The 24,854-nt window shown below is 42.4% G+C and overlaps 1 protein-coding gene across 7 annotated transcripts in view; it reads right to left on the bottom strand.

Moving 5' to 3' along the window:
• The window catches only part of KCNQ1 (potassium voltage-gated channel subfamily Q member 1), a 587,589-nt gene that overhangs the window by 372,444 nt on the left and 190,291 nt on the right, over positions 1-24,854 (bottom strand). For 3 of the 7 annotated variants that reach the window (XM_025202130.1, XM_025202128.1, XM_025202134.1), the window contains 5 exons: positions 24,015-24,143; positions 18,268-18,409; positions 16,619-16,645; positions 13,619-13,684; positions 8,108-8,228 (listed from right to left, as the gene is read on the bottom strand). In XM_025202130.1, the coding sequence (XP_025057915.1) occupies positions 8,108-8,228; positions 13,619-13,684; positions 16,619-16,645; positions 18,268-18,409; positions 24,015-24,143 (485 nt within the window). The remainder of the gene's footprint in view (positions 1-8,107; positions 8,229-13,618; positions 13,685-16,618; positions 16,646-18,267; positions 18,410-24,014; positions 24,144-24,854) is intronic. The other 4 variants (XM_025202129.1, XM_025202131.1, XM_025202133.1 and 1 more) reach the window with 4 other exon arrangements.

The following is a 24,854-nucleotide window of genomic DNA, read 5'->3' on the forward strand; positions in this document are numbered from 1 at the left end:
TCTGGATGAAAGAAGGGGAGAACTGCTTACTGCTGCCATTTTCCTGACTGATCTGTGGGCAGAAGAGCCCCAGGCTGCTCCTGCCCTGCTCCAGCTGAGGTCTTCAGTAAGTAACAGCATGAGATGGCAGATTCAGTCAGGGATAGTGGCAACAGGCAGGCCTCCCCTTCCAATGTCTGCTCTCAGACTGCAGTGGACACCCAGGATTGGGAAGGGAACAGAAGAGCCTGGAAGACCACTGCTGCTGTCCCCAGCTGACCCACGGATAGGGCAGCCCCAGAGCTCTGGAGAGCGGCTGCACAGGGTGGAGGGGCAGTGGCAGGGTCAAATCCCTGCTCCCACCCCTTCCACTGCATTTCCCAACTGGTCCAGGAGCTCCAGTTGTGAGGAAGCAGCTGTGCAGAGTCCTGGGCAGAGTGGGGACAACAGTGTCAGTGGGTGATTTTTCCCCTCTCTTCCAGGTACTCCTGCTCTCTGCCTGCTCCTGGAGTGTCTCCCATAGTCCAGGAGCAGGAGCTTGAAGACAGAGGATGGGGACTGCCAACTGAGGATGCCATCCTCACCTCTGCCTGGCACTCTCTGCACCAACTCCCCACAGCTGGAGCCTGGAGCCCTTATGCCAGCAAGGGAAATGCAGTGGAGGAGGAAGGAACAGGGCACCATTGATCTGACACCCTGTGTAGCTGTCCCCAGTAGCCCCAGCTACAGCAGGGCAGGAGTGTTCCTGGGGCTTCCCCTGCTCCTGGTTCAACTGGGGACAGCAGCAGCAGCTGCAGGTGGGTCTGCCTTTCCTCACCTGCTCCCTGTTTCATCCTTCTCCCCTGCTCCCCCCTGTCCCAGTGTCCCATTTCAGCCCCAGGCTCCAGTGTGCTCTGGATACTGAAGAGGACCCAAGCATGGGGCAATGGAGTTGCTGGGACAGTCTTCACTGTGGAAGAGGGGAGAGACTGTGCCACTGTACACCTCCTGGATCTGTCCCTGCATCTCTGATTCAGTTAGTCAATATGGTGCATCTCTACCCTACATTACCAGTTGGAGAGAGGGAGAAGAGTGAAAGATGGTAGTACTAATGCTGGGCTTGTCATTCTGTTACACAGGTGCAATGTAAACTGACGACAACATTATGGAAATAATCAAAATATCAAGGCAACACGAGTCAATCCTATCTTAACCAATACTTTGTTAAATGTATTGCTGTGCTGGGTACAAGTGTTCAATCTAACAGGTGAGACAGACAGAGAATCCAATGTTTCAACCTGAATATTCCTACTTATAATGAAGTTGTTCAAGCTATCTAGTAGAAGTACAAACAGTAAAGAAAAACAGAAGCAACTGTATATAGCATTGTCCCTTCCAATCCATTTTTACATTTCTGCACATGGTTATAGGACTGTATTTGTGGCTTATTAATCACATTCTTGATTGAAGACTGAGCCTCAAATCTATTTGTATTTAATTCTTAAAAAAGTATATGAATTATTCAATTAGAGTCTTCCACATAATTAACCTGGTACAGAAAACCTTTCACATTTTATATTCCCATGGGAAGATGATATCATTGGCTAGTAATAGCTTATTCCTTTCAAGAAGCCTGTATTTAAAATACATATTTAGGTGTCAATCCCACAAAAAACTATGAACATTGCTCACTTTATGCATATAAGCAGTAGCTCAAGGAGATTACTCACATGGTCAAAAGGTAACCATATGCAAGGATCTTTGCATGATATGGGTCATGGAAATAACTTTTAAGGTAATTTTTAAGTAGAATATGCCTAGCAACCTAAAAAACACTCTATATGACGGACACGGGTATGAAAAATGACCATGGATTTTCCATCCACCCAAATAAGTGAGCAAATAGAAATTCAGCTACCTTCTTTTTAATAGATAAGTTGCCAAATTCTTCTGCTGGTACCTCAGTCAATAACCAAGGTTGCCCAGTCCACTTATAATAAGTGGGCTTGTTTTTTTAAAAAGTTGCTTTAATTTTTTGAGAGTCGCGGGTTGCAGTTTTCTGGGCTTGTTTTATTTGGAGGTCATTTATTTTGTGCTTCTTTGTAATAGGTGATTTAAAAAGTTATAGTTTAGAGGTGGGCAAAAAGGCGGATCTGGCTAGCAGCCAGACTCCATTTCCCAGCAGCCCCTGCCCATGTGGCTGTGGCCGGTTTCAAAGGAGACCCAGCAACCGTGCGCAGGGCTTGCGTTTCCGTGGAGACTGGCCACAGCAGCACTAGCAGGGCAGAGTTGCTCTGCATTCAGGCTGGGATCTTGTGGCAGTGACAGCATGGTCCAGAGCTGGGCCACAGCCATGATCTGCTGTCTGCATGCCCCTGCCTGGGGTGGGGGGAGGAAGGGACTTGGACAGGCTATAGCCACCCCAAAATTCCCCATAGTGCCCTGTTGGGTTGGGGGGTTGTTTTGGGCCCGTTTGGGACTTGAAATGGGTTGGCCTTGTTTTGGGCTTGTTTTTAAAGGCAGTGCCACTTTTTTTCTTGTGAGACTTGGCAATACTGCCAGTAACCCCATTTTTTGTCATAGTATTTAGATTACCTGGCAAAAGGAATTTTATACGCTAAGCTAAAATCTTGTTCAAGGTATTTTGCCGTCTCGTGTCTCCAATTAACATGGCAAGTCTTACTAGTGCATTTATGTCTCATAGAATCAGTACTTATTTTTGTAGGCCCCTTTTCTATCATCTTCTGGAAAAACTAATTTGTATGCTGTAATGTGTTAATAATTCAATAACATACAGTCTTGCTAATTCCACATCCATTCCATTCATCCTTGAATCAAGAGCTGTTTCTTGTTTTATACTTAACTTCTGAACTCGTCTTCACACTGCTGGATCTCTTACAGATTGTTCTTAAAGTCTGAACTGGAGCCGTTTGCATCTGATCTGACTTTTCCACAATAATTGCTTTTAATGGCATTTTTCTTAGGTATTCTGGAATACTTGCATAAAGGGTCTGATGTCAATACAGACTCTTAAAATGCACCATTTCTGTTACCTTATATTTCAGGCAAAGTGAACTTTAAGAAAGTAAAAGACACTTGCACAACCATAGTCATGAGTACGTAAAAAAGCATTTGTTTCTGGATTCCCTCAGGAAATAAATCATATATTTTAAGCCTGGCAACTTAAAACATACATGTGACAAATATCTGCAACCACAAACCTCTTTTATTTTTATTATATAGCAAATTGTATAATTGCTGCTGAATATGCAGTTAGTACATATATTGCTCAGTCTCAAACATCATGCTTTAATACTGTAATTACTCAAAGCTAAGATGAGGTTTCTTTTAGAGCTGTGTGAAACAGCATTGTTCCAATTCAACTTCGGTTTCAACAATTTGACAGAACAGTGTTTCGTTTCAAGTTTAGTTTTGAAACCACTGTTCTGTTTCATTTCATCAAAACTGTTCCGCTGTTTCAATGTTTTGCCCATAGGTTATAATGGGGAAACATAAAATGCAGCAGGCACACAGACTGGGGGCTCTCCTGCACCCTCAGGAGGGCTGCTAGGGTTGCAAGTCCTCCCAGGGGTGTGAGCCCCCGATCTGCCTGCCAGATGAGAGAAGCCGGGTACTGCCCCGTGGGACTGTTGAATGAGTTTTAGTTTAATCGCCCCTGCCACCATTTTGAAGTGTGGGATGCTGAATACATGAGATGCTGTGGGCATTTTAATTAGAGCACCTCCTGAGAGCTGCTGTAATTAAACCCCTTCACCTCACCCCAGAGCACATGTAAAGATGCCTTTAGATTCAAGTAAATATGTTATTATGTTCACATGCCCAGTTATATAGTTAGAATAAAGCATGTATAGCAAGTTTATAAACATTTGCTCCTTAAAGGCTTCATAGTGAAGAGTGAGAAAAAAGCATCTATCCAACTAATTCACAGAAAAGTCCATTTAAATGTTTAGCAGAACTTAATTTGCCGCAGATCACAGTATCACATGTACATACTGAAATGCAACATTGGCAGTTTTTCAACAACATTCAGCATAAATACACAGTATTCCTCAGTAGTAGGTCAGTCTTAAAAATCATTTTCTCTTCAAAATATTTGATAAAAACTATTCCTTGAACATGGCAAACACATTATCTGACAAGTGCACAACCCAATGTTTCAATGTACAATCCACCTCCATGTCAGATGCCCTTATATTTATATAAAGCCAATTTACATTTTTAGGCCACATAAGCCTTGAATCGTAAGTGACATACACAAAATCTAGATAGTTGTACAGTTTTATGGTGTCTGAAAATATCTGTGCTCTACAATGAAATATTAACTTTCTCCCAGTTTTCAACCTGATAAATAGCTTGAAACAATACCTTTTCAAGGAAAAAATAAAACATGCTTTTTATTTCTCTCTAGTAGGGCTGTGCGAAGCTTTGGGTAGTGATTCGATTCAGAGGAGATTTGGCCCGATTCAGTGGCCGAACCTGAATCGAATCAGGGGACCAGTTAAAAGGTCCAAATCGATTCAAAGCTCTCCAAATCTTCAGAAAAGATTCAGAGAGCTTCAATGATTTGGGCAGTCCCCAGTGGCTGCAGCTGACTCTGAGCTGGAAAGTAGGGGCGGGGAAGTAGGGGCTGCGGGAGGGGACCATGGAGGGACCCCTGCCAGCCTCCCGACCCCCCTCACTCCCCCAGCCCCCTCTCTGAATCAGATTTGGTCGAATTGACTCAGGACAGTGATTCAAATTACTGAATCAAATCGCTGTCCCCCGAATTGGCCAAATCCAAATCCGAAACGAATACTAGCCGCTTCTCACAGGCCTACTCTCTAGCAATGTCTTTCACTACTAACATTAGAGAAGTTCAAGTAATATAGTTTTCATGTAATTCCCCAACAGGGAAGGTACTTTGTTGCTCAGAACTAGAACCAACATCTGAATATACCAGGAAGAATTAAGAAAGTGAAAAGATCAGGCTGTTAATGTAATAAGAGGATTTTCAGTGGATAAATCTATAATGTGCTAAGGCAGTTTGCTGCAAGTGTTTGCAAACAACAAAAACCTTTCTGAGAGAGGATACTTGCTAAGCAAAGTTAAACATTTCTTATCTACTATTTTTGATATATCCATTAAATCAGGAGTGTCAAACTTGTTTGGCCCCGCTGGGCTGCATCTGAACCACAGGGTTCCTTACAGCTCATATCTGGATCCACCGCTAGTGGTAGAATAAGGCAGGGAGCCACAGGCTAAGGACAGAAGTTACACATAAACCAGTTTAAGTGATCAGAAACTGGTTTAAACCTGTAACGGACCAGAACTTCAACGCATATAAACTGCTTTAAAAATGGCCAAAACTAGTTTAAGATAAACCTGGCTGAACGTAGTATCAGACATAACTGATTTTGGTCAAACCATTTTACACAACTTCTGTCCCAGACCCCCTCCTGGTTTAAGTTAACTCACAATCCCCCAGCATCCCAGAATGCTTTGCTTTGCCTGTGCTGTCTGTTCCAGCAGAGCAGGGTTGCCCTCCCACCCAACAATCTCCTCCATAGCCAGAGCACTATCAGTGCTCCGACTGGCTGAGAAGGGGGTGGGGGTGGGAAACTCTGTTTCCGAGTGCTGGTAGCCTGCACCGGCATGGGACCCCAGCTGGTATCTGCCTGGCAGGGGTGCAGCAGCCCTTGCCAAGCATCCCCAGCTCCACCATCCCAGGTCACTGTTTAAGTAGCAGGTAGGGGGAAGAGGGCATGGTGCTGAAGCTTCTTGGATTTTTCTTTCACTGTCTTTAACAGTGATTCCTTTTGTTGTATCTCTTTAGTTAAAGCTTTACATGTCAATAGTAATCCTTCTAGAACATTTCTTTTGTCTTTTTCTTCACCCAGGGTTTATGCCCAGAGACAATCTGAGAGGACCACTGGTCACAAAATTATACAAACACATCCAGTCCACAGAAAATATCCTTATTCCAGAAACCTAGAGCTGTTTTTCTTATCACTCACTTTTCTAGTTCAGATAGCTTTTTCTTACCCAGCCTGCCATATGAAGTCAATCCAAAAAGGGGTAAAGCTCCTGAATTCCAACTTTATCTGTGCTCCCTCCCTTGCAAAACCAATTTGGCAAGTATAAGTGACTGAGCCTCCAAACCCCTAGAACAGATTTCACAATCCTCAACAGCTCTAAGTTCAAATAGCCTCCAATTTCTAAGTCTAGTGTTCAACAAAGTTTCCAAGTGCTGTGCACAATAAAGTCTCTCAGTCCAAGCAAATTCAGTAGCGTCCATCCAAGGAAGGTGGAAGCTTGAGTACTCCTGCAGCGAGCAGAGGTGGGGGGACTGGCAATGCCTGGAAAGGGCTGCTGCCACTCTCCCCCTCCAGGCACACCATGGCTGGGGACTGTGCAGGCCAGGGTGAGGGTTAAATCCCTCCCCACTCATACTTAGTCTGCCAGGGCCTGGCCACAACCCTCCACCTCAGCTCAGCTTCCCTCCAGCCTTCCAGCCACTGAAGAAGGGAAGGGAGCGATCATTCTAGCACTCCCCCTGGCTTCTAGCCTGGGCCACTGCAGGCATGTGGCTGCATTTCTGGAATCAAAAGTGAATGTCTGTTCACTTGCTTCTTGGTTTAATCTATGCAGGTTAGACTAACCTGCAAATATTGAACTGATTCCGGCTCGGGCTTTTTGAATGTCTGTAGGAAGTGTCAAAGATTAACAAATGCATTACTCACTGCCCCCATAAAACTACTGGCCCCTTGAGAAACCCCACAGGCCGTATGCTTGACATCCCTGTTTAAAATAACTGAGTGACGCCCAAATCTTAAGAGAATGCTGAACTATTTCAGAACCAAACTTTGTTCCTCTTAAAATAAATTTATGACCATTTTGGAGCATTTAAGAAATGTAATTCACATGCAAAAGAAAGCGCTAGTTCTGGTTTTGCTGATTGGCTAATCCTGACTAGAGTTTGAGGAAATTTATTTCTTCCTCTGAACCACTAATATCTTTTACCATGCGATTCTCCCACAAATATTTGCATTTTCCTGGTTTAACTGAAAAACATGTAAACCTTTTAGTTGTAATAAAATTCTTCCTTTCACACAAACTGACTGCTGATAAGGATGGAAGGATATATATGTATTTGTGCCCTCCTTTGCTTTTTATATTATAAAAAGGTCTGAAAGTTAGTGACGGGTGGGGACAACTTTCAGAGTCTTTTTCTTCTCAATATGTTTTACCCCAGAAATATAAGGTCTGTGAAAAAATGTTCTTTGTTTTCAGTGGAGACATTTTCAGAGTTCTGAAAACTGGACAGAAACAAACACTCTCATCCCTCTGCTGAAGGGAGAATAATTGGATCTTTCATTTGATATAATAAGACATTCTCCCACAAACCTTTATCAGAATTAGACAGATTCTAACAACTACAAATAATAATAAAAATAAAAAACTCTGATGTTTGAGGAAAAAATCTATTCCCCTACCAATTCATTTTTCCTTGTCATGTCATAATCCCATTACATTTCTACTTTTCCAATACAAACAGGAAAATATGAACTTGATATTTCTAACATACAGACAAGAACCCCCCTTCCACCCCCAAAAAAACCAACAGAAAATGCAAACTTATTTACAGCTATCTTTATACATGAAAAAGCATTCTTTCAGGGCAAAAACAACATTTTTCTCTAGTGTAGGTTAACTTTATATAACTATTCATCTTTGAGAAAGGCCTCCAACTGAAAATGAAAGGCCTGTATTTCAAGAAAGATATGTTTCTAAAAAAAAAACAAACACATTTTGGAGCTATTTTCTGAGGAAATGGCAGCAACACAATTCTCAACAGAAGAACACTCCCACAAAGTACCTCTTTGTAAAAATCTTGAGGCTATCAACCACCAGCTGTCCACTGGCATTACCTAAAGACCAGAACTTCATGTCACAGAAGAATGAACTTTTTCTTTAGGTCAACATTAAGATTTATTGGCACTCAGAAGGGTATACACCAACTTCAAGGTAAAACAGTTTGACACAAATATCTGAGATAACTCTATCAGCACTGTATTTCAGCTACTCCAACCTGCACTGGCTGCTCTTGTCAGAAGTCAGTGACTGCATGATTCAATAGTCTGTGACTTACTGTGAGATGTGAGTTATTGGGGTCAGCAATGTCTCACCCTCCAGGTCAAGCTCATCTGCAAAGCTGTTGGTCCTGGTGAAGGGTCCTGTGTTCACATCTAAGAACCCAGGACTTTTTTTCACTGTGAGGAAATATGTAGATAAGGGTTAGGGCAACAGTGTATAGCTGTTTTTAGAAAGGCTGTACAATACATTTACTGTACATAAGAGTAGGTAAATGGACAAATAAAAGAAATGACTTAAATACAAATAAAAATTATAGAAGTAGTTGGTATATAGGACAAGACTGCATCCAAAGGAAAATAAGATATGGAAATATTTTTATATGTGAAAATTTCAGCCTTTGGTTATGCAACATGACAATGTCAAATCCTTCTTCTCTGCAAAAAAACTCCATTTCAGGTAGTTGCTTCAGGATTTTACTGGAACTCAGACCCATCTGTGCTAAAATTATTATTATTATTCCAGAGAAAAGATCTGGGGAAGGGGAGGGGAAAAAAAACCTACAGCCATTTGTGGATATTCCTCATATATGAGCATTTAGACATTCAGGTGCTGGTCCATGCTCAAGGGATTGTATGTACATTCTGCATTAAAGAGTAAGTGAATAAAAATGTAAACAGTCCTGGGAGCAAAGACAAGAACCCAGGATTGCCCACTCTCAGGTGAATGCTTTCACTAACAGGTTACTGAGTCACGCTTCCTCTTGCTAACTCTCTTTTTCTGGCCCCATGAATCTTGCCCTCTTGGCAACACAGAGATCCAGCTTTAGCAGGAGGGGTCTTGGGGCCTCAGCCTTGCCTCTATCCTGTTAAACAAGAGACTTTCTGGAGAGAGAGACGAAGTAGCTCTGAGCCCCTCTCAGGCTGAGGGTCCCATAATTCAAGTCTTCCACTTTCTGGATAAGTGCTCTAACTCTGAGGCTGAGATAAAAGGGGGTGACACCACCAACACTATTTGTTAATGAACATGCCTATGGCTTCTGTGCTCTGACCTCCTCTCAATGATCAGTGGGAAGGATGCATAGTATAAGCTTACCTACTGCCGTGGACACCCCAGAGGATACAAGCACTGGGGCACTTTATTTATGAATTCAAAATAGGATTAAGTGTGAAATACATGCTGAGATACCAGCCCTGTTAAGACTGTGGTGCCATTGACTACTTGTAGTAGCAAAACTGTTGGCACCTAAACCACTTCGGCACCTATGAATTTTCAGTCATCTGACTGGGGATTCTGTGGTTCACTTTCTTAGACTTGGATGGCCTAAGTCCCACCTAAGTTCTCCTTTAGGCACTTTAAGTGCTTGTTTAGATGTTTCCCCTTGGCTAATATTCACTGGTATTGGAAATACCATAGACTGGTTGTTGCATCTATACAGCAGTATACATGTACATAGTATCACACAGGTAATAGAAAACATCATGAAATAAAACTACATAACTGCGTTTACTGTAACTAGGGGTGTAGTTGGCAGCTGTGCTGGACCAACACCCCTGACACATGGAAGATGCCAAATTTTAGCCGATTTTGGATTTTAAACTTAATTGCAGAACAACAAGGAAGTTTTTTTTTACCTCCCTGCCTGCTGTCTGACACCTTCAGGGAAGGAATTCTACCTGATCAACACATCAAAGAGGTACTCAGCACAGCTCACAAAGACACTCTCATGGACCCAGAGGGACAGCCTTCCATCTTCAACTCCCTCTGTGCAAAAATGAAGTTTATTTCCTACCTATGGGGACTATTTACCATCTTGTACCATCTACACTTTTCCCAGAGCCTGACGAAGGGACTTTGATCCTGAAAGCTTGCAGAAAAGGACAATTTTCTTGCCATTTTCCAGTTGGTCTAATAAAAGGTATCATTTTGGAACCAAGTGTTCTAGTTTTTTGTATGTCTTTACTGTAACTATGTATTTACGGTTAGCAACACTGACTGTGAGCATATGCTGGTATTTATGGTGGCAGCTTTTCAGCAACCCTAACACTATAAAACAGTTCTTTTTTAAAGATCCTCCACTCAGGCTTATCTGTATGTTTTTTAATTACAACAGTAAATAGCACCTGCCCAAAATAAGATAACATACAAAGCAAAAGCACAAAACAGAAATCAATATTTAAACTACCTGTGTAAAGCATTAGACAATGGCAATAATTCTACTATGTCTTGAACTCAAGAGTTCATGAACATTTCATGAAATGCTTGGACCTTAGATGAGTTACAACACTAAATTAACATAGTTTACATTATATTTGATAACAGCGCAACCCTGACTATTGTGCTCTTAGGACAAGCAAAGAGGTACTGAGAGGGAACAATTAAGTATCTGGGCATGTTATTCATAAGGGGGGTGTCTACATGAGACATTTACTGTGGAATAGACTAATTAGCTCTGCAGTAAACACTGCATGTCTACATGTGCACTCCTATAAGGCTGTAGGAAACCAATTAACTCCATAGCAGAATAGTATTTGTAAATACAAGCAAATACTACCCTCATGCTCCAGCCAGCTGGGGCAGCATCTATGCATGCGCTGCTGTTGGTTAAAAAACCCTGCAGCAGGATAGTGCTTGTAAATACACACTGAAGCATCCTTGTGCAGCCAGACCCTCCACAGCACACTGAGCTGGCCAGAGCATCCCAGGGCTAGCAGGCCCAGAGCCCCATGTCAGCTAGGGCTGCTCTGACCCAGCTTAAAATACTGTGGTCCTGGATGCATGTTCAAGCAGTGCATCCTGGAGTAATACATTCTGGAGCAATAAGCCCCAGAGTTTATTGCTTTGCATTAATTGTATGCATAGACTCACCCAAGGAGCATTATCCTACTCCCAACAAAATTAGTAGAGGTTATGCAATGGAAGCATAATTAGGAATAATAAAAAAAAAAACTTTAAAAATGCAACAAAGTTTTAGTCAGGTACTAGATGACTTCAAATGGCACAAATGTAGTCAGATTTTTACAGATGAGTAATCAAGTAAAAATTGTGATTACATCATCAACCATATGGCTACTCAAAATAAAAATTAAGTAAACTGCTTTTTAGTAATTGCCCTGTGAGAACAGGGACCCTGAAATCACAGGATGAAATAGAATTGGGTAGAACTATCCCCAGGATATATCATTTTACCTTAAATTAGGAACTCAATTAACACAGTAATGGCTTAGAGCCAATTTTAACAGTATTGGAATGAAAGTTCTATAGCAAATTATAGTAAATTCAAGCATCTGCTGTTATTTTTCTGAGTAATATCATCTGTTGGATTAATCACACACTGCTGCATTCCCCATCCATGACAGTGGTTATGAAACAAACAGCAGAAGAAGCCAGCTTAAGACATGCAACAAAATGACTTTAAAGGGCCTTATATAACTTTGCTAACCAGACTTCTTTGGCTTTTGCTAAATAAATTCTGAATGTTCAATATTCTGCCAGATGCAGACAAAAGCCAGGATCCGAAAAGTCTCTTTCCTCATTCCATACATAGTACATGCTTCTCTGAACATATTAGTCAAAGAAGGGGTGCCACCTAGCCATGCATTCCAATTATGAATGGCAATAATACCAAACATGAAACCACGTGAAGTGCTTACCAAGCACTCTACATTTTCTTTTCCTCATCTGAGGGATGGTATGTGGGAAGTCTTGAAAGAGCTGTTATTGGGTTGTAACAATTATTCTTTTGGTGCTGAAGGTGGGAAGGGGACAGAAATGATATTTAAAAAAAGAAAAGAAAAGAAGAAATTTAAGCCAAATCCAATCCAATTTGAAAAATCTCTGATAGTAATGAGAGAGTTCACCAGGCATTATATATACTGCTCCCCTGCACCACTTCTGGGTTCGCCACCGAGCATGTGCCCCTCCCTCCCCGCCATGCTCCTGTGGGACGCTCCATCCACCCCACCATCACAGCATTCACAAGCCGTGCCTGGTACCTCAAGATAGGTAGAAAAACCATTTAAAGCTGTGTCTATGGCCAAATCGCTGATTCTCCAAACCACTATTGAATCTTCAGATTCGGATTCTGCCAAATCAAATCAGGGACAGTGATCCAAATCAACAATTCCAATCACTGTCCCCGATTTGAGCTGAATCCAAATCTGAATCGAATAGGGACCGCGTCGCATGCCCATAATATATGAAGCAACTGCCTACTTTTTGCCTTGATATGCTAGAAGTCCCTCAGGGCTAATGTGTGGGTAGTCTTGGGCAGCACAAGGGCCCCCTCAGCATTCTCCTATCTCTGTGTTCTTTAACAGACTTTCTGCTTGCAGAAGTGCAGGGAGAACCACTTCCAAAGAGTTTCTGTTTTTCCCACTCACCTGTATAGGCAGGAGAGGGTGGGAAGTGGGTCACTGATGCCCCCCACCCCTGGCTCCAATGCTCCCCTGCTTATATAGTACTGAATGTCACATATGACACCCGGTATAGATCAGCTGAGGTTTATTCCTTCCCTTGGGCAGAAAAACCTGAAAAGAGACTGACTCCTAGAGTCACAAACTCCATCCCAGGCTATTCCAGAAACAGTGGAAGATGTATTGTCCCTTATTCTAGGCTCAATTTTCCAAAATCTTCACTTTTTATTTTTAAAAAATGTTAAAAAAAGTTAGTGATATTATTTTGGGGAGGGATCCATTTTTGTTCAGCTCTATAGTTTGCAAGCAATTTTTATACTGAATAAATTCAATGGAAGGTGTCATGTTTTTGAAAATGTAACAAAGCTGGACAAAATCAAAATGCAAACAGCAACAACAAAAAGGCAATGCTGTATTTGCAATGTTTTCCTGTTTTTTTTTAACCAGGTCTAGCTAAGATGTTAAAATTGGGAAACAGTAGGATAAAGCTTGGCATAACTATTCCATTTAACTCAGCAGAAAACAATAGGGTTGCATGTAAAACAACAGTTTTGCTCCTCACACTGTCTGTGTGAAGAGATACGGATGATGGAGCCAGAAAATCAAACCAACACTTCAAAACAACACCCACAGCCTTAGTCAAAGTGAATCAGAACCACTGCTGCCCCGGGCGGCCCCCAGGACCCCACGTAAGGCTGCTGGGGCACCACTTGTGCTGACCCCAGCCTTCCCTACCTCCCTCAGCACAAGTTGCCATGTGCTAGAGCACGTGTGCAGGGGCATGCCCTGGGGCAAAAAACAGCGGCTCAAGTATGTGCCATGGGAAACGCACATCCCTACATGTGCACACTTGTCTGGATGCACCCATATAGATCTTTTTCCAATAGTTGACATTTTTCCCTTGAGCATGCTTTTTTCATTCCCCCCTCCCCCCGCCCAAATTTTTTTCACGCAAAGTGTCTACTTTCTACAAAACATCTCAATTTTTTGGTTAAAACACTAAAGTTCAGAACTCTATATTCTCTGCACGGAAAAAGGCTTACTCCCACTCTACCATTTTGTCAGACATAGTAAGCAAACTCCAAACTCTGCAGTGCAAGGATTTAATTACTGGTAATTGCAAAAAGGACAGAGCATTGAAATACATGTTTTACCTGGAGAAGAAGGAGCACTGGAGGACTGTTGCTCTGCAGAAAGTGATGCCCAGGAATGTTGACGGTCTGAGTCATAGGAAAGATGTACACAACAAGAGTCAGACAGGAAGGAGGGGAAAAAAGAGACAGTTGGAGAGACATTCACATGCCTTTAATTCAAAGTCTGTGTTGGGTCTGTCCTCTTTAAAATTAAACAATAGAAAAATTGGGAAAGAAACTTTTATTAAATTCTTAATTAAAATGCTTGCATGTGTATTCCAGAGCTTATTTAAAACTAACTTACCACTAGGGGGAGGCATTTTGCCTCCTAGAACTATCCCCGTGCACCACAGAAACAGGTCTTCTGCAGGTTACTGTCCTCAAGTGCCTGACCTGTTCTGCTAGACAGTGTGACTGTAGCTCTGCCTGCCCCCTGCCACATTTGTGGTATGCCTGAGCACTACCTCTCACAAGTGGATAACCACAAAAGGAGTAGGCTCTCTTTTAGGGTTTTAGTATTCTTTACTACTGTGTACAGTAAGCATCACACACAGTTAAGTTTTTGTACAGTAGGAAAAAATGGAAGTACTGCATGCAATTTAAGTTGCCTGATTCTATTTTCAAGTGCTTATAATTTTTCCAAACTTAATTTTAGCTGAACATCTGGGGGGAATTTCAATCAAAATGTTTCAGCCAAGTCTACAAGTAAGGTTAGGGAAAATGTTTTTTGCTTTTTATTTTTATTTTTTACACTTGTTTTTTTCTAAAAGTCCTGCTGATATCATATTTTGGAGCAGGTATTGTATATTTATCAGAGGTGTTGCCTTCACTTTTGCGGTGCACATTTTCTTTGTCCCATGAGAAATCTGCCTAAATTAACTCAAATTATGAGACTATGGCCGCTGACAGATCCTAATTTACTTGTGCAATTGAGATCTAACAAATTTTATGCCGGATCCCAAAAATCAAACTTCCTGCCATAGAAGGTCTTCATTTATGGTGTTAATCATATCATACACATGATCCGTCTCCTCCTCAGCTCCTGTGTACTGACTAGACTGACTAGCCTAAGGCTGCAATGGCTGGACAGAACTATCTCTACATTTTTTCCTCCTAACTCCCAAGAGCCCTTGTACAGCTTGTCACTGGAACTAGGAGACTGTCTCCCTCTGCTCTCAGTGTTTGAAGAAGCAGCCTGATTACAAAGCAAATGCAAAAACGAGGTGAACCAAGGTAGGAAGAGAGCAGCCTAGGACTGTGAGGGAGTTGGAAGATGGCACCAGATTAGGAATCTTGTGGATCGGGGAGAGGACTCAGGGTGGGCAAATGGACTTGGACAGAGAGACTGGCAGGGAGACTGGGACCAGAACCCAGGGGGTAAAGACTTGGACTGGGGAGCCCAGAGAGGTTCCATTTTGCCTGATACTCTGTTTGTGCAGAAAGCAGATATATAAAAAATAAAACCAGTAAACAACATATTTTCTCCTAACCTCACTTTCAGAATTGGCTGATTAGGTTGTAGGGGAAAAGATGGGTGGCCATGTAATTAAAGACTGGATCACCATGCATGCAAATGAGAGGGCCACATTAAGTTTACACAGGGAAACTTAGTTCTGCATTTCTTAACTTCTGAGTGCCTCACTTTGCTATCTTAATACTTTTCTAATATAGGTGTGTGTATATGCATAGTAAGTATTTATGCTGAGCGCAGGGATAAATATACTCATTGCTTTTCTTTCTTTTTCTCCCCTAAAACTATTGTGAGAACACTGCTAGCTGAATTCCAACGTCTACCAAATTCACTATGTGGCTGCGCCGCAAATGTAAAATTAATTTAAATTAGCTGGCAACCTTCCTCTAGAGAATTTCCCCAGTGCTGCTAATATAAAACAGGCAGAAATGACTTCACTCTTCGTACTCCTCCCTGTCCTCTGCTTGTTCCACCACATCTGTCATCACTAGATATGCAGCATTGCCTCAGGTAAAGACAGCAAGGAACCTTATTTTTAGAGTGTGGAGGTAGAGGATTGGGCAAGAGAATGATTCTGGTGGAAAGAAGTTTCATTTTGCTCTGCTCATGCAAGTCAAAACTCTAGTGGAGGTTCAGGTTTAACTTAAAACAGGGGTGGTTAGAGAGGAACGAAGAACTGCAACATAAACACTGTTACCTCTTCATCTCCTCTGCACCAGAATTCTTGTGCGAGTAGAGTGAAGAAATCAGCATTGTATATTTTTGGATAACATAACAAAAGTCCTAGAGTCCCTGGACCAAGTTCTCTGTTATTAAAGTCAATGGGATTTTTTCCAATCTTCAAAGTTTGCACAGTTAGTTCCATAATAGCATGCAACTCCTCGCCCTCACACCAAAGTGTTGTTGTGTTTTCACAGACCTAACTCTAATGCTAAACCATGTTGGAAAGATTCCTTGTTAAGAAGGCTCCTACATGCATCCTCTCAGAAAAACCCACATATGTATGGGGACTTGAAAGGTCAATGACTCCAGACTGGTGTTGTTCCCATAAAAAACATGGTTTATTTAATTCTCAGGTGCCCATCTCTATATGAATGCCTCCGTGCATTTTTACAGGTGCAAGCATTTATGCATGTAATTTCTGAATGCATAATATAGTAGATCAAGTCTGGAAATTTTGCTGGTACCCTCATCTCTCTGGTTAGGAAAGTACAGTTTGCCTAAAGGTTTGTGGGCTCAGTTACTAGTTGTTTGATCACTTCATGATGGAGTATTAAATGCACTTGATTATGATGCAATAATGCAAGAGAATGGATGGTGTCCAGCACTTTATAAACAAGTAATTTATAAACAGGCTTCCTGCTTTTCTGCTTCAGTAATGAAATTGTGATTGTGACCAGATGTGCAAGGTCTATTTTAGTTTATCACAGTGTCTTTGGTAGCAAAGGAATTCTAGCAAGCTGTCACTAGGCACACACAAAAGCACTTCAAATAATGTTACATAGTCATAGTCTGGCATGCTGAAGAGAAATTAATTTTCTTCAACTTACCAAGCAATTTTAACATTCCTGTTTTTCCTGTATACTTGTAAGAGTTTTTGAGAGGAAAGAACACAGATAAAAAGAAGATAAAATAAGTGTCAGAAGAAATGGAACACTTTAGATTGACAGCTCAAGAGCTCATTCTGAAGTAGTATTAGTAATCTCTCCACAAATCACATTGCCCTTTAATATGTTTAAGGATTCAAAATCTCAAAAAAGGGATTTGATAAATATAGGCTTTCATAAAGCTTGCATATTACGTCAGTTGGTGAGAAGATATTTTTCAGTGATTGGCCCACAGAATCAAGTCAAAGTTTATCCGCCTTCCAACCACTAAACCATTTGAACAAGATGTAATTGTTAATCATTCAAAAGAGGCCCAGGAAGTCTGTAAGTGAAGAAAGATTGTAAAACAGGACAGTAGTGCACCCAGAATGATATAAACAGTTGAGTCCTTCCTGAACTATAATATGCCTGGTTTCAATTAACACTCTAATCATCTCATTATAATGGCCATAGCATGTAGTCAAGTCAGCCAACTTTATGAAAAAAATGTAAGAGCTTAAAAATCTAAATGATCTATAAAATGTACCTTTAAAATAGTACTTCATTTGCTATGAGCATTTTTTACAATACTTAAAACATAGAAATTAACAGTCTCTAATACAATATGCTTTAAAAATATATATACTGTAATCAGTTATTTTATGTATGACTTCTAACATGCCTAAGAAAGATCGTAATTACCACAGAACTATAAAACTTTCTTCCTCCCTTTACCTACCCAAAATCCTTATAAATGATGAATTACACAGATGGCTCGTATTTATTTCAAGTACATATAAAGCACTGTCACTTTCTATCTAAATATTTAATTTATAACCAATAAATTGCAAGAAGGGAGAGGTCATGGTTGCATGTCGCAGAGCAGGAGAAGTTACGGGTTTATCAGTTCTCTGATGCCAATGTGCAAGAACAGTGAACAACTTGGTTGAACTTCTTGGGGTAGAGATCATGGGGACATAGTTGATAACTAAGACCCTATCAATTGAAAAGCAGGTGATTTAGGCACAGAGAAAGTAATTTTACTTGCAGGTGGAAGACAATATTTAACCTTAGCCTAAAAAAACTATAGTGGAGCATGTTCATTAAGTAAGCTATTGAACCTTATCAAGACCAGACAGGGGCAAAAGCTAGAGGAAAAAGTATTTCTGGGAAAGAAGAGGCAGCATATTCTACCACAAACCTTTCTTCTGGACCAGTAATTCTCAACAATGGTGCCGCAAGATGCTTTTTTACAGATGCCACAGAGTGCCCCACTGTGTTAGTACTGTTATGTGTACAAACACCTACCCATAATCCACAAGTTAAACATGGGGATGTCAAATAGGAATAAAAAAAATTCTGACCTGCTGCAATCTTTCTGAGTTCTTTGCTACAAAAGAATTCCTCTGTTATTTTTCCCTAGTCAAAAAATGAGTGAACGCTAAGAGCTGGCATTTTCTGAAGGGTGCCTTGAATCTCATGAGTACTGCCTGGAGTCTAAAAAGGTTGAGAACCACTGTTCTAGACGTATGCTGTTTTAACCATCTTAACTAGGATCCTGTGTGTAATTAATCAATAGTTCATTACTGTTACGTTATAACTGAATTTCTTACCAGAATTGTCATATGCATCAATACTAAAGTCAGATTTCCTGTCATCCATCACATGGTCATAAGTGATGTGTGGCACAGTTAATACTTTATCAGGGGAAGAAGGTCCATTGTCCTTCTCTAGCTTAAACTTCTTCTTTTTCACCTAAAAAATGAATACAAATTAGATTGGGGTTGGACTAGATGACCTCTGGAGGTCCCTTCCAGCTGTATTTGTCTATGACTATATATGATTATATGACTATAAGACTTCTTGGAGCCACTCTAATTAAAGTGCCCCACTGCCCCCACCTCCTGGAGCATGTGTATAAATGCCCATAAATAACAAACAAGCTTAATTAGGATAACCAGATCAAAGAGATTCTCACCATTTGTATTCACTAACACCCTCCACTCATGATAATTTTTACAAAAGTTGGAAATTAATCCCAGCAACCTGGACCAATTCCAAGTTGAATAATGGCATTCTGCTCACCTATATCCACCCCCTGCAATTTCTGTTGAATTAAAATATTCACTTTCACTATCTGTCTGTAACAGAGTGGTTTGTCCCTTGAAAGGGAAGCAGAGCCTAGGACACATGAACCCAGTTCCAAACCATGGCCTTTTACTGATAAATGCTTTGTTGGAGGATCAGCCATCAAACTGGGAATGGGGGGGTGGGAAGGGTCTGGCATTTTCACCAGGGCTAGGGTCAGACATTCAAAAAGCCAGAGCCTGAATTGATTCAATCTTTGTAGGTAAGTCTAACCTGCCTAGATTGAATCAATTTGGAAGTGAACAAACATTTCCTCTGGACTGAGGAAATGCAGGCACTTGCCTGTAGTGGCTCAGGCCAGGAGCCAGAGGACACTAGAGTGCACCCTCAGCTGCAGGGAAGCTGTGCTGGGCGGGGCATGGCTAGCCCTGGCAGTAGTTTGAAGTGAACTGGCCAGGAAGGGGGTTTAATTCCCTCCTCCCTGTCTGGACCCAAACCAGTCTGCCTGGGCTCCCTGCTCACTGCCGTAGTGGCAGGTGTGAGGACATGACAGATGCCAGCCAGCATGGCCCCCGGAGGCATAGTGGGCAGTGAGGGGGTTTATTCCCAACTCCATCCCCTCTGCCCCTGGGAGACAACAGGGGGGCCTGCACGCCCCAACCATCACCGCCGATTGCTCCCTGCATGGAGGCAAGCAGTGGGATAAGCTCCCTCCCTGTCACCTCTGTCAGATGCTGGGGCGAGCAGTGGCACCAGTGCTTGGAGGGGTGGCCACAGCCCCCTAAGGCCCATTGCCGCTCACCCGACACAGTTTGTGGCAGCTCTGCCCGTCCCACTCCTGCCCACATTGTGCCTCCCCCTCCCCCCGGTCAGGAAGAGGCTTGCACTCTGGAAAGCCATAAGAGGGGCTGAAGCCCCTGTCACAGTCACTCCCCCCTTGCCATTCCAGCAGCAGGGGCAGGGGCATGGCCAGAGGCTGCCTGGCATGGCGCCCTTAGGTGAAGGGACAGGGATGGGTGTTATTCCCCCCTCCCTTTGGCATCTGGCTGAAGGGGCAGGGAGGGGGCTTATGCTGCTGCTCGCCCCATGCAGGTGATCAGCGGTGGTGGTCAGGGTGGGCAGACCCTGCTGCAGTCCCCCCCTGGGCAGGGGGTGGAGGAGGAAATAAACCTCCTCCCTGCCCCCTCTGCCTTAGGGAGCTATGCTGGCCAGCATATGGCCACATCCCTGACCCTGCTGCTGCAGCAGCAGCAAGTGGGGAGCGCCAGGCAGACCTCAGCTCAGGTCCAGACAGGGAAGGAGGAATTAAACCCCCCTCCCTGGCCAGTTCACTTCAGGCAACCGCTGGGGCTGGCCAAACCCCTGCCTCTGGAGCAGTGAGGGAGAAATGCCTGGCAGGTCTGTGCTGGTGGGACAGGGGAGGGAGGGGGAATAAACTTCTTCCCTGCTCCCTTTGCCTTAAGTGGGGGCAGAGGTGGGCCAAACCCCCACCCCTGTCCACCTGTGCTGCAGAGGTGGGGCCAGCCCTGCTCCACTGGAGCAGAGAGCATAGCCCCACCCAGGGCTGCAGAGCATACTGGGATGCTGGGAGACTCTGGTTTAACTAAAACCAGGAAGGGGTCTGAGAGAGAAGTTTGACTTGAGCTCAATCTATCTGATACTACTTTCAGCCAGGTTTACCTCAAACTGGTTTCAGCCATTTTGGAACTGGTTTATGTGTAACTTCTGTCCCTAGCCCAGGTGACCGCGATGTCTCATGTAAAGTAGCCAACTTGGGGGATGATTAGCAAATTAGCTCAGGCAGAATGGAACTCAGCACTGGCTAATTTGCCCTCCGAAGAAATTGCATAAATGCACCTGCTCTGAGTGTCATACTGCTGCAGTGAGACTGCTACTAGTACCCAGGCTAAGTGACTGCAGTACAGACATACCCTATAATGCTCTGACTCAACTTTCAGAATGAGAATCAGGAGCACCAACCAGTCTACAGTCCAGAGAAACTTGGAGGGAGTCTTCCTGGAGTAGAATCCAGACCCTAACTTTTCCAGAAATTTTGAACGATTGATTTTGCTAAATTAAATATAATATATTTACAGTTATACATTTAATATACCTTTTCCATGTAAAATATATATAGTATTTGACAAGAATCCAAATTTGAACATAAGATCCTTGAAACTGGAAGCAGTTCAGCACCAGATCTGAATAGGTCCAGGTCTTTTATATGTATTGGAGGTTGGCAATTGCAAACTGGACTGAGAAAAGATGTGTGGTTCAAGGCTGAATGCTGACTAGTGTTCAGATTAGGTAGCATTGACTGTTCTGGTGGCATATCAGACTAAAATAATGGAAATCTTGCAAAATTGCTTGTTAGATTTTAGCTGTATTCAAACCATAACCTTAAAGTAGGCCTCTGTTAATTGTGACCAAAACTACAGAGGCAAGATTCAGTGGGTTATCACTGAGGACTGAATCTGCCCCTCTGAAATTTGAGAGATTCTAATGTCAGAGTAAGGCCTCTCCTAAGAGACCAGCTTGTACACTTCCACTGGTAAAGGATCCAAAGCACTTTACAATCCTTAAGGAGTTGCTATATGGGATTCTCTTATTATTATTATTGTTTGTAAATCTGTCATATTTGCTTTTTTAAAGAATGGGGTAATTCTTAAAATTTCAGGCATCATCTTCATTAACAGAGCCATTGTGTGCAGGTAAAAAAAATCTGCTAACTTTTCAGTAACATATGTAAATTACCAACTTAAATCTATAACATTTTTTAATGAATAGGTATTGCTCTGTGTGCTCAGGAGCTACAGAGTCCTAAATCCGGCTATGAAACAAGACAAACTAATATGCTACAGTTAATTTAGGAAAAATAAATGTTGCTGATAGGAAAAACAAGGTCATTATGCTGCCTATCTAAATACTTTTCCTGAGTACAAATAGGGTCCTCAAATCAAGAAAATTGTACTGATTTCAATTAAACAATGCCTATTTACATCACCTGAGGAACATATTTTTCCCTTCCCTGTACAAACTTCCGTGCAATGTTAAACAGCTATGACTGGAGTGGATGAAGCAATACATAATTCAAATCATATCTGAAAAAGTTTATTTCATTGCAAAGGATTCCAAAACACTATACACATGAAATATGACCCTGTTGTACCTGTTTCTGGCATTGAGAAAAAGGATCAAGCAAACTGCATCTGGGAAGAGGGACATTTTGGCCCCAGACACAAAGACATAACTTTTGTAAGAACTGCCATGGAACCATTAGAAGTAGTTGTTTAAGAAATATAGGCCTGCTACTTTTTGTAAAAAACAAACTTCCAAATAGGATGGTTGGACACTGATGTGCATATTCCGTCACATACAGTTACCATATTTTTTCCCATATAACCCAACCTCAAATATAACACACCCTATTTGTGGAAGGCCAAAGAAGGAAAAGAGATCTTACCTAGGAGTACAAGTAAGTACCTGGGGTCTGGGACCTCTGGGACTAGGGGCCACGTGCTGGGGCTAGAGGCTTGGGAGCCACTGGTTGCATGCTGGAGCTGGGAATCAGGGCTGGGGGACTGGAAGCTGGGGACTACACAATGGGGACTTGGGGTATGGAGGCCACATGTTGGGCCTAGGGGCTTTGAGGCTGTGTTCTGGAGCTGGGAGCAACACACTGGGGTCTTGGGACCAGGTGCCAAATGTCACATGCCAGGATTGTGGAACCATGACTAGGGGGCTTGAGAGCTGTGCACCAAAACTGGGGGCTTGGGATTTGAGTGCTACATGCTGGAATGGGGGAACTGTGGGGCAGGGACCACATGCTGTGCACTGGGACTGGGAGTTTGAAGGCAGTGCGGCAGGGCCCAATCTGGCCATGGTGATGCCAGGGCCACATGGCAGTGCTAGGTCCAATTCAGCCATAGTGCAGCTGGGGGCAATTTGATGGGGACTGATTCACTTGCACCTACCCCTGGAGGCCAAATGGTGGGGTTAGGCCCAATCTGAATATGGCAGTACTGGGGGCCGTGTAGCAGGATAGGCCCAATCAAGCCATGGCAGCACTCGAGGCCATGCAGTGGGTCCAACTCTGTCACAGGCCAAGCATGTGCTCTAGCCCATCAGTTCTCAACCTTTTGCACCTACATCCCACCTACGTAAGGTCAAAAAATCCCAGTCCCACCAGTCGAGGGGGGAGGTACCCCCAGTGGCCAACTGAAGCATGCAAAAGCAAAACCAAAGTCCCACCATGACACTTCCGGTTTTACTGCCATAACCTGAGTCCCACCAGTGGGATGCATCCCACTGGTTGAAAAACCCTGCTCTAGCCTGTTCCCGCATGTTGCTGGGGTGGGAAGCTTCCCATGGGTCCAGACACTTGATAGCAGGGCAAGGGGCTAGCAGGGGTGTGCAGAGCGGTGGCAGAGTTTATCTGTTGTGGCTCTGAGAGCCACAGCATTTAATGATGCAGCTGTTCTGCCTCTCCCTCCACCCCTGCCACTAAGTGCCCGAACTCATGGGGGGCCTTTTCCTCATATGCAACCCAATTTTCCCCAGTTTGGGGAGTAGGTTATATGTGAGAATATATGGTAGCTGTTTGTACAGTCAAAGTTAGGAAGACCAAGAACATAGGACCTTTTTTGCTCTGAAAGAATGGTCCACAAAGCAGACATCATTTTTTCTTTCCAAATTTCATCCAAATCATGTTAATTGAGTAGGACTCAGTTTCTCACCTAGCAAGTTATTTATTATATTTATACTGTATATAAACAGTTGTGAATCCTTAACTACATATATACTTCATGTCTAAGTGGTCCCAAAGGACCTATGTGTTTGTACACAAGATGTTATTATCAAAGGATAGGTTAAGCCATAAAAATAGTATGTGATAAGTAGCACAGGTTGGTTTATTTTTTACAAATGGAACTTCCTTCACTGAAAGTTTGTATGTACCTTTCTGTTGCTCATTTTCAGCACTATACATTCAGTTACTGATTGACTGAAGTGAGTTATATCACTGCTGCTCCCTCCCCAAACTTGACACCTATCAAAATCAAATCAGTGAACCACAGCAAATTAAGCTATAGTTATAAATGCTTTATGAAGAAAATCCCAATGCTGATATGAAAGTGAAACTTTAAGACCAAGTAACATCCTGAAATACAAATACAGTTCACTGTTTTTGGAAAAAAAGCAGATTCAATATTATCTGTATAGCAAACATATTAATGGAACTACCAAAATAAGAAAGAAAATCAAGATTAGTTACCGATACCATTACAGATTTCTTTGGTTTTGGACTTGGTGACATCAAATGATAGTTCCTAGCAGGTTTTCTTATGTATATTTTCCACGTAGAAGAATCTGGGTTTTCTGCTGCATAACACCTCCACGCAGTCTAAAATAGTTGTTAGCAAAATAATTACTATAATAAATTATTTGTTACAGTTTTTTGTTAAAATGCAAATTCTACAATTTCTTCTCTACAAATGTAGAGTAGTTTGCCATTTGAAATTTTTGTGGAAAATCCTCATTTAGTAACTTAAATCCAACTAGTTTAAAACAGTTTGAAAACCATAAAAACGGGGGAAAATGTTCTCCTTTTTTAAGCATATCATTCACTTGCAATAGGTTAAGTGGGTGCTTAAAATCAGGCAACTACACTCTCAATTAGTCAGAGGGAGCTCAAACCTTTGAAAGTCAGGCTTCTCATATAAGTGGTATCCTAGGCACCCAATTATTTAATGATAGGCATCCAAATGGCACAGTGACCCAATTTTTATAGAAGTTAGCATCTTCAAGTTCCACTTCCTAAGTATGAGGACACAGGTGGCTATTTTGAGCACCCAAGTCTGAAAATGTAAACCTCATTCCATAAGAGGGGTACAACAGAACTGGAGCCAAGAAATATGTATATATCTCAAGGTACTAAAGCCATGCAAGGTTAAGCTGTAAGATAAGGGAAAGCACTATGGTTGCCTACAGACGTTTAGGGCCCACATTCTAACTCATGGCGCTTTATACAAAGCACTATAATTTAGAGATCACCCCCCACCCCCGGGCCTAACAGACATTCACCTGGGGAGGCAGACCCCCCTGGCCAGCCAGT

Source organism: Alligator sinensis, unplaced genomic scaffold (genome assembly GCF_000455745.1).
Source record: "Alligator sinensis unplaced genomic scaffold, ASM45574v1 scaffold983_1, whole genome shotgun sequence".
In the NCBI taxonomy this organism is placed as follows: Eukaryota; Metazoa; Chordata; order Crocodylia; family Alligatoridae; genus Alligator; species Alligator sinensis.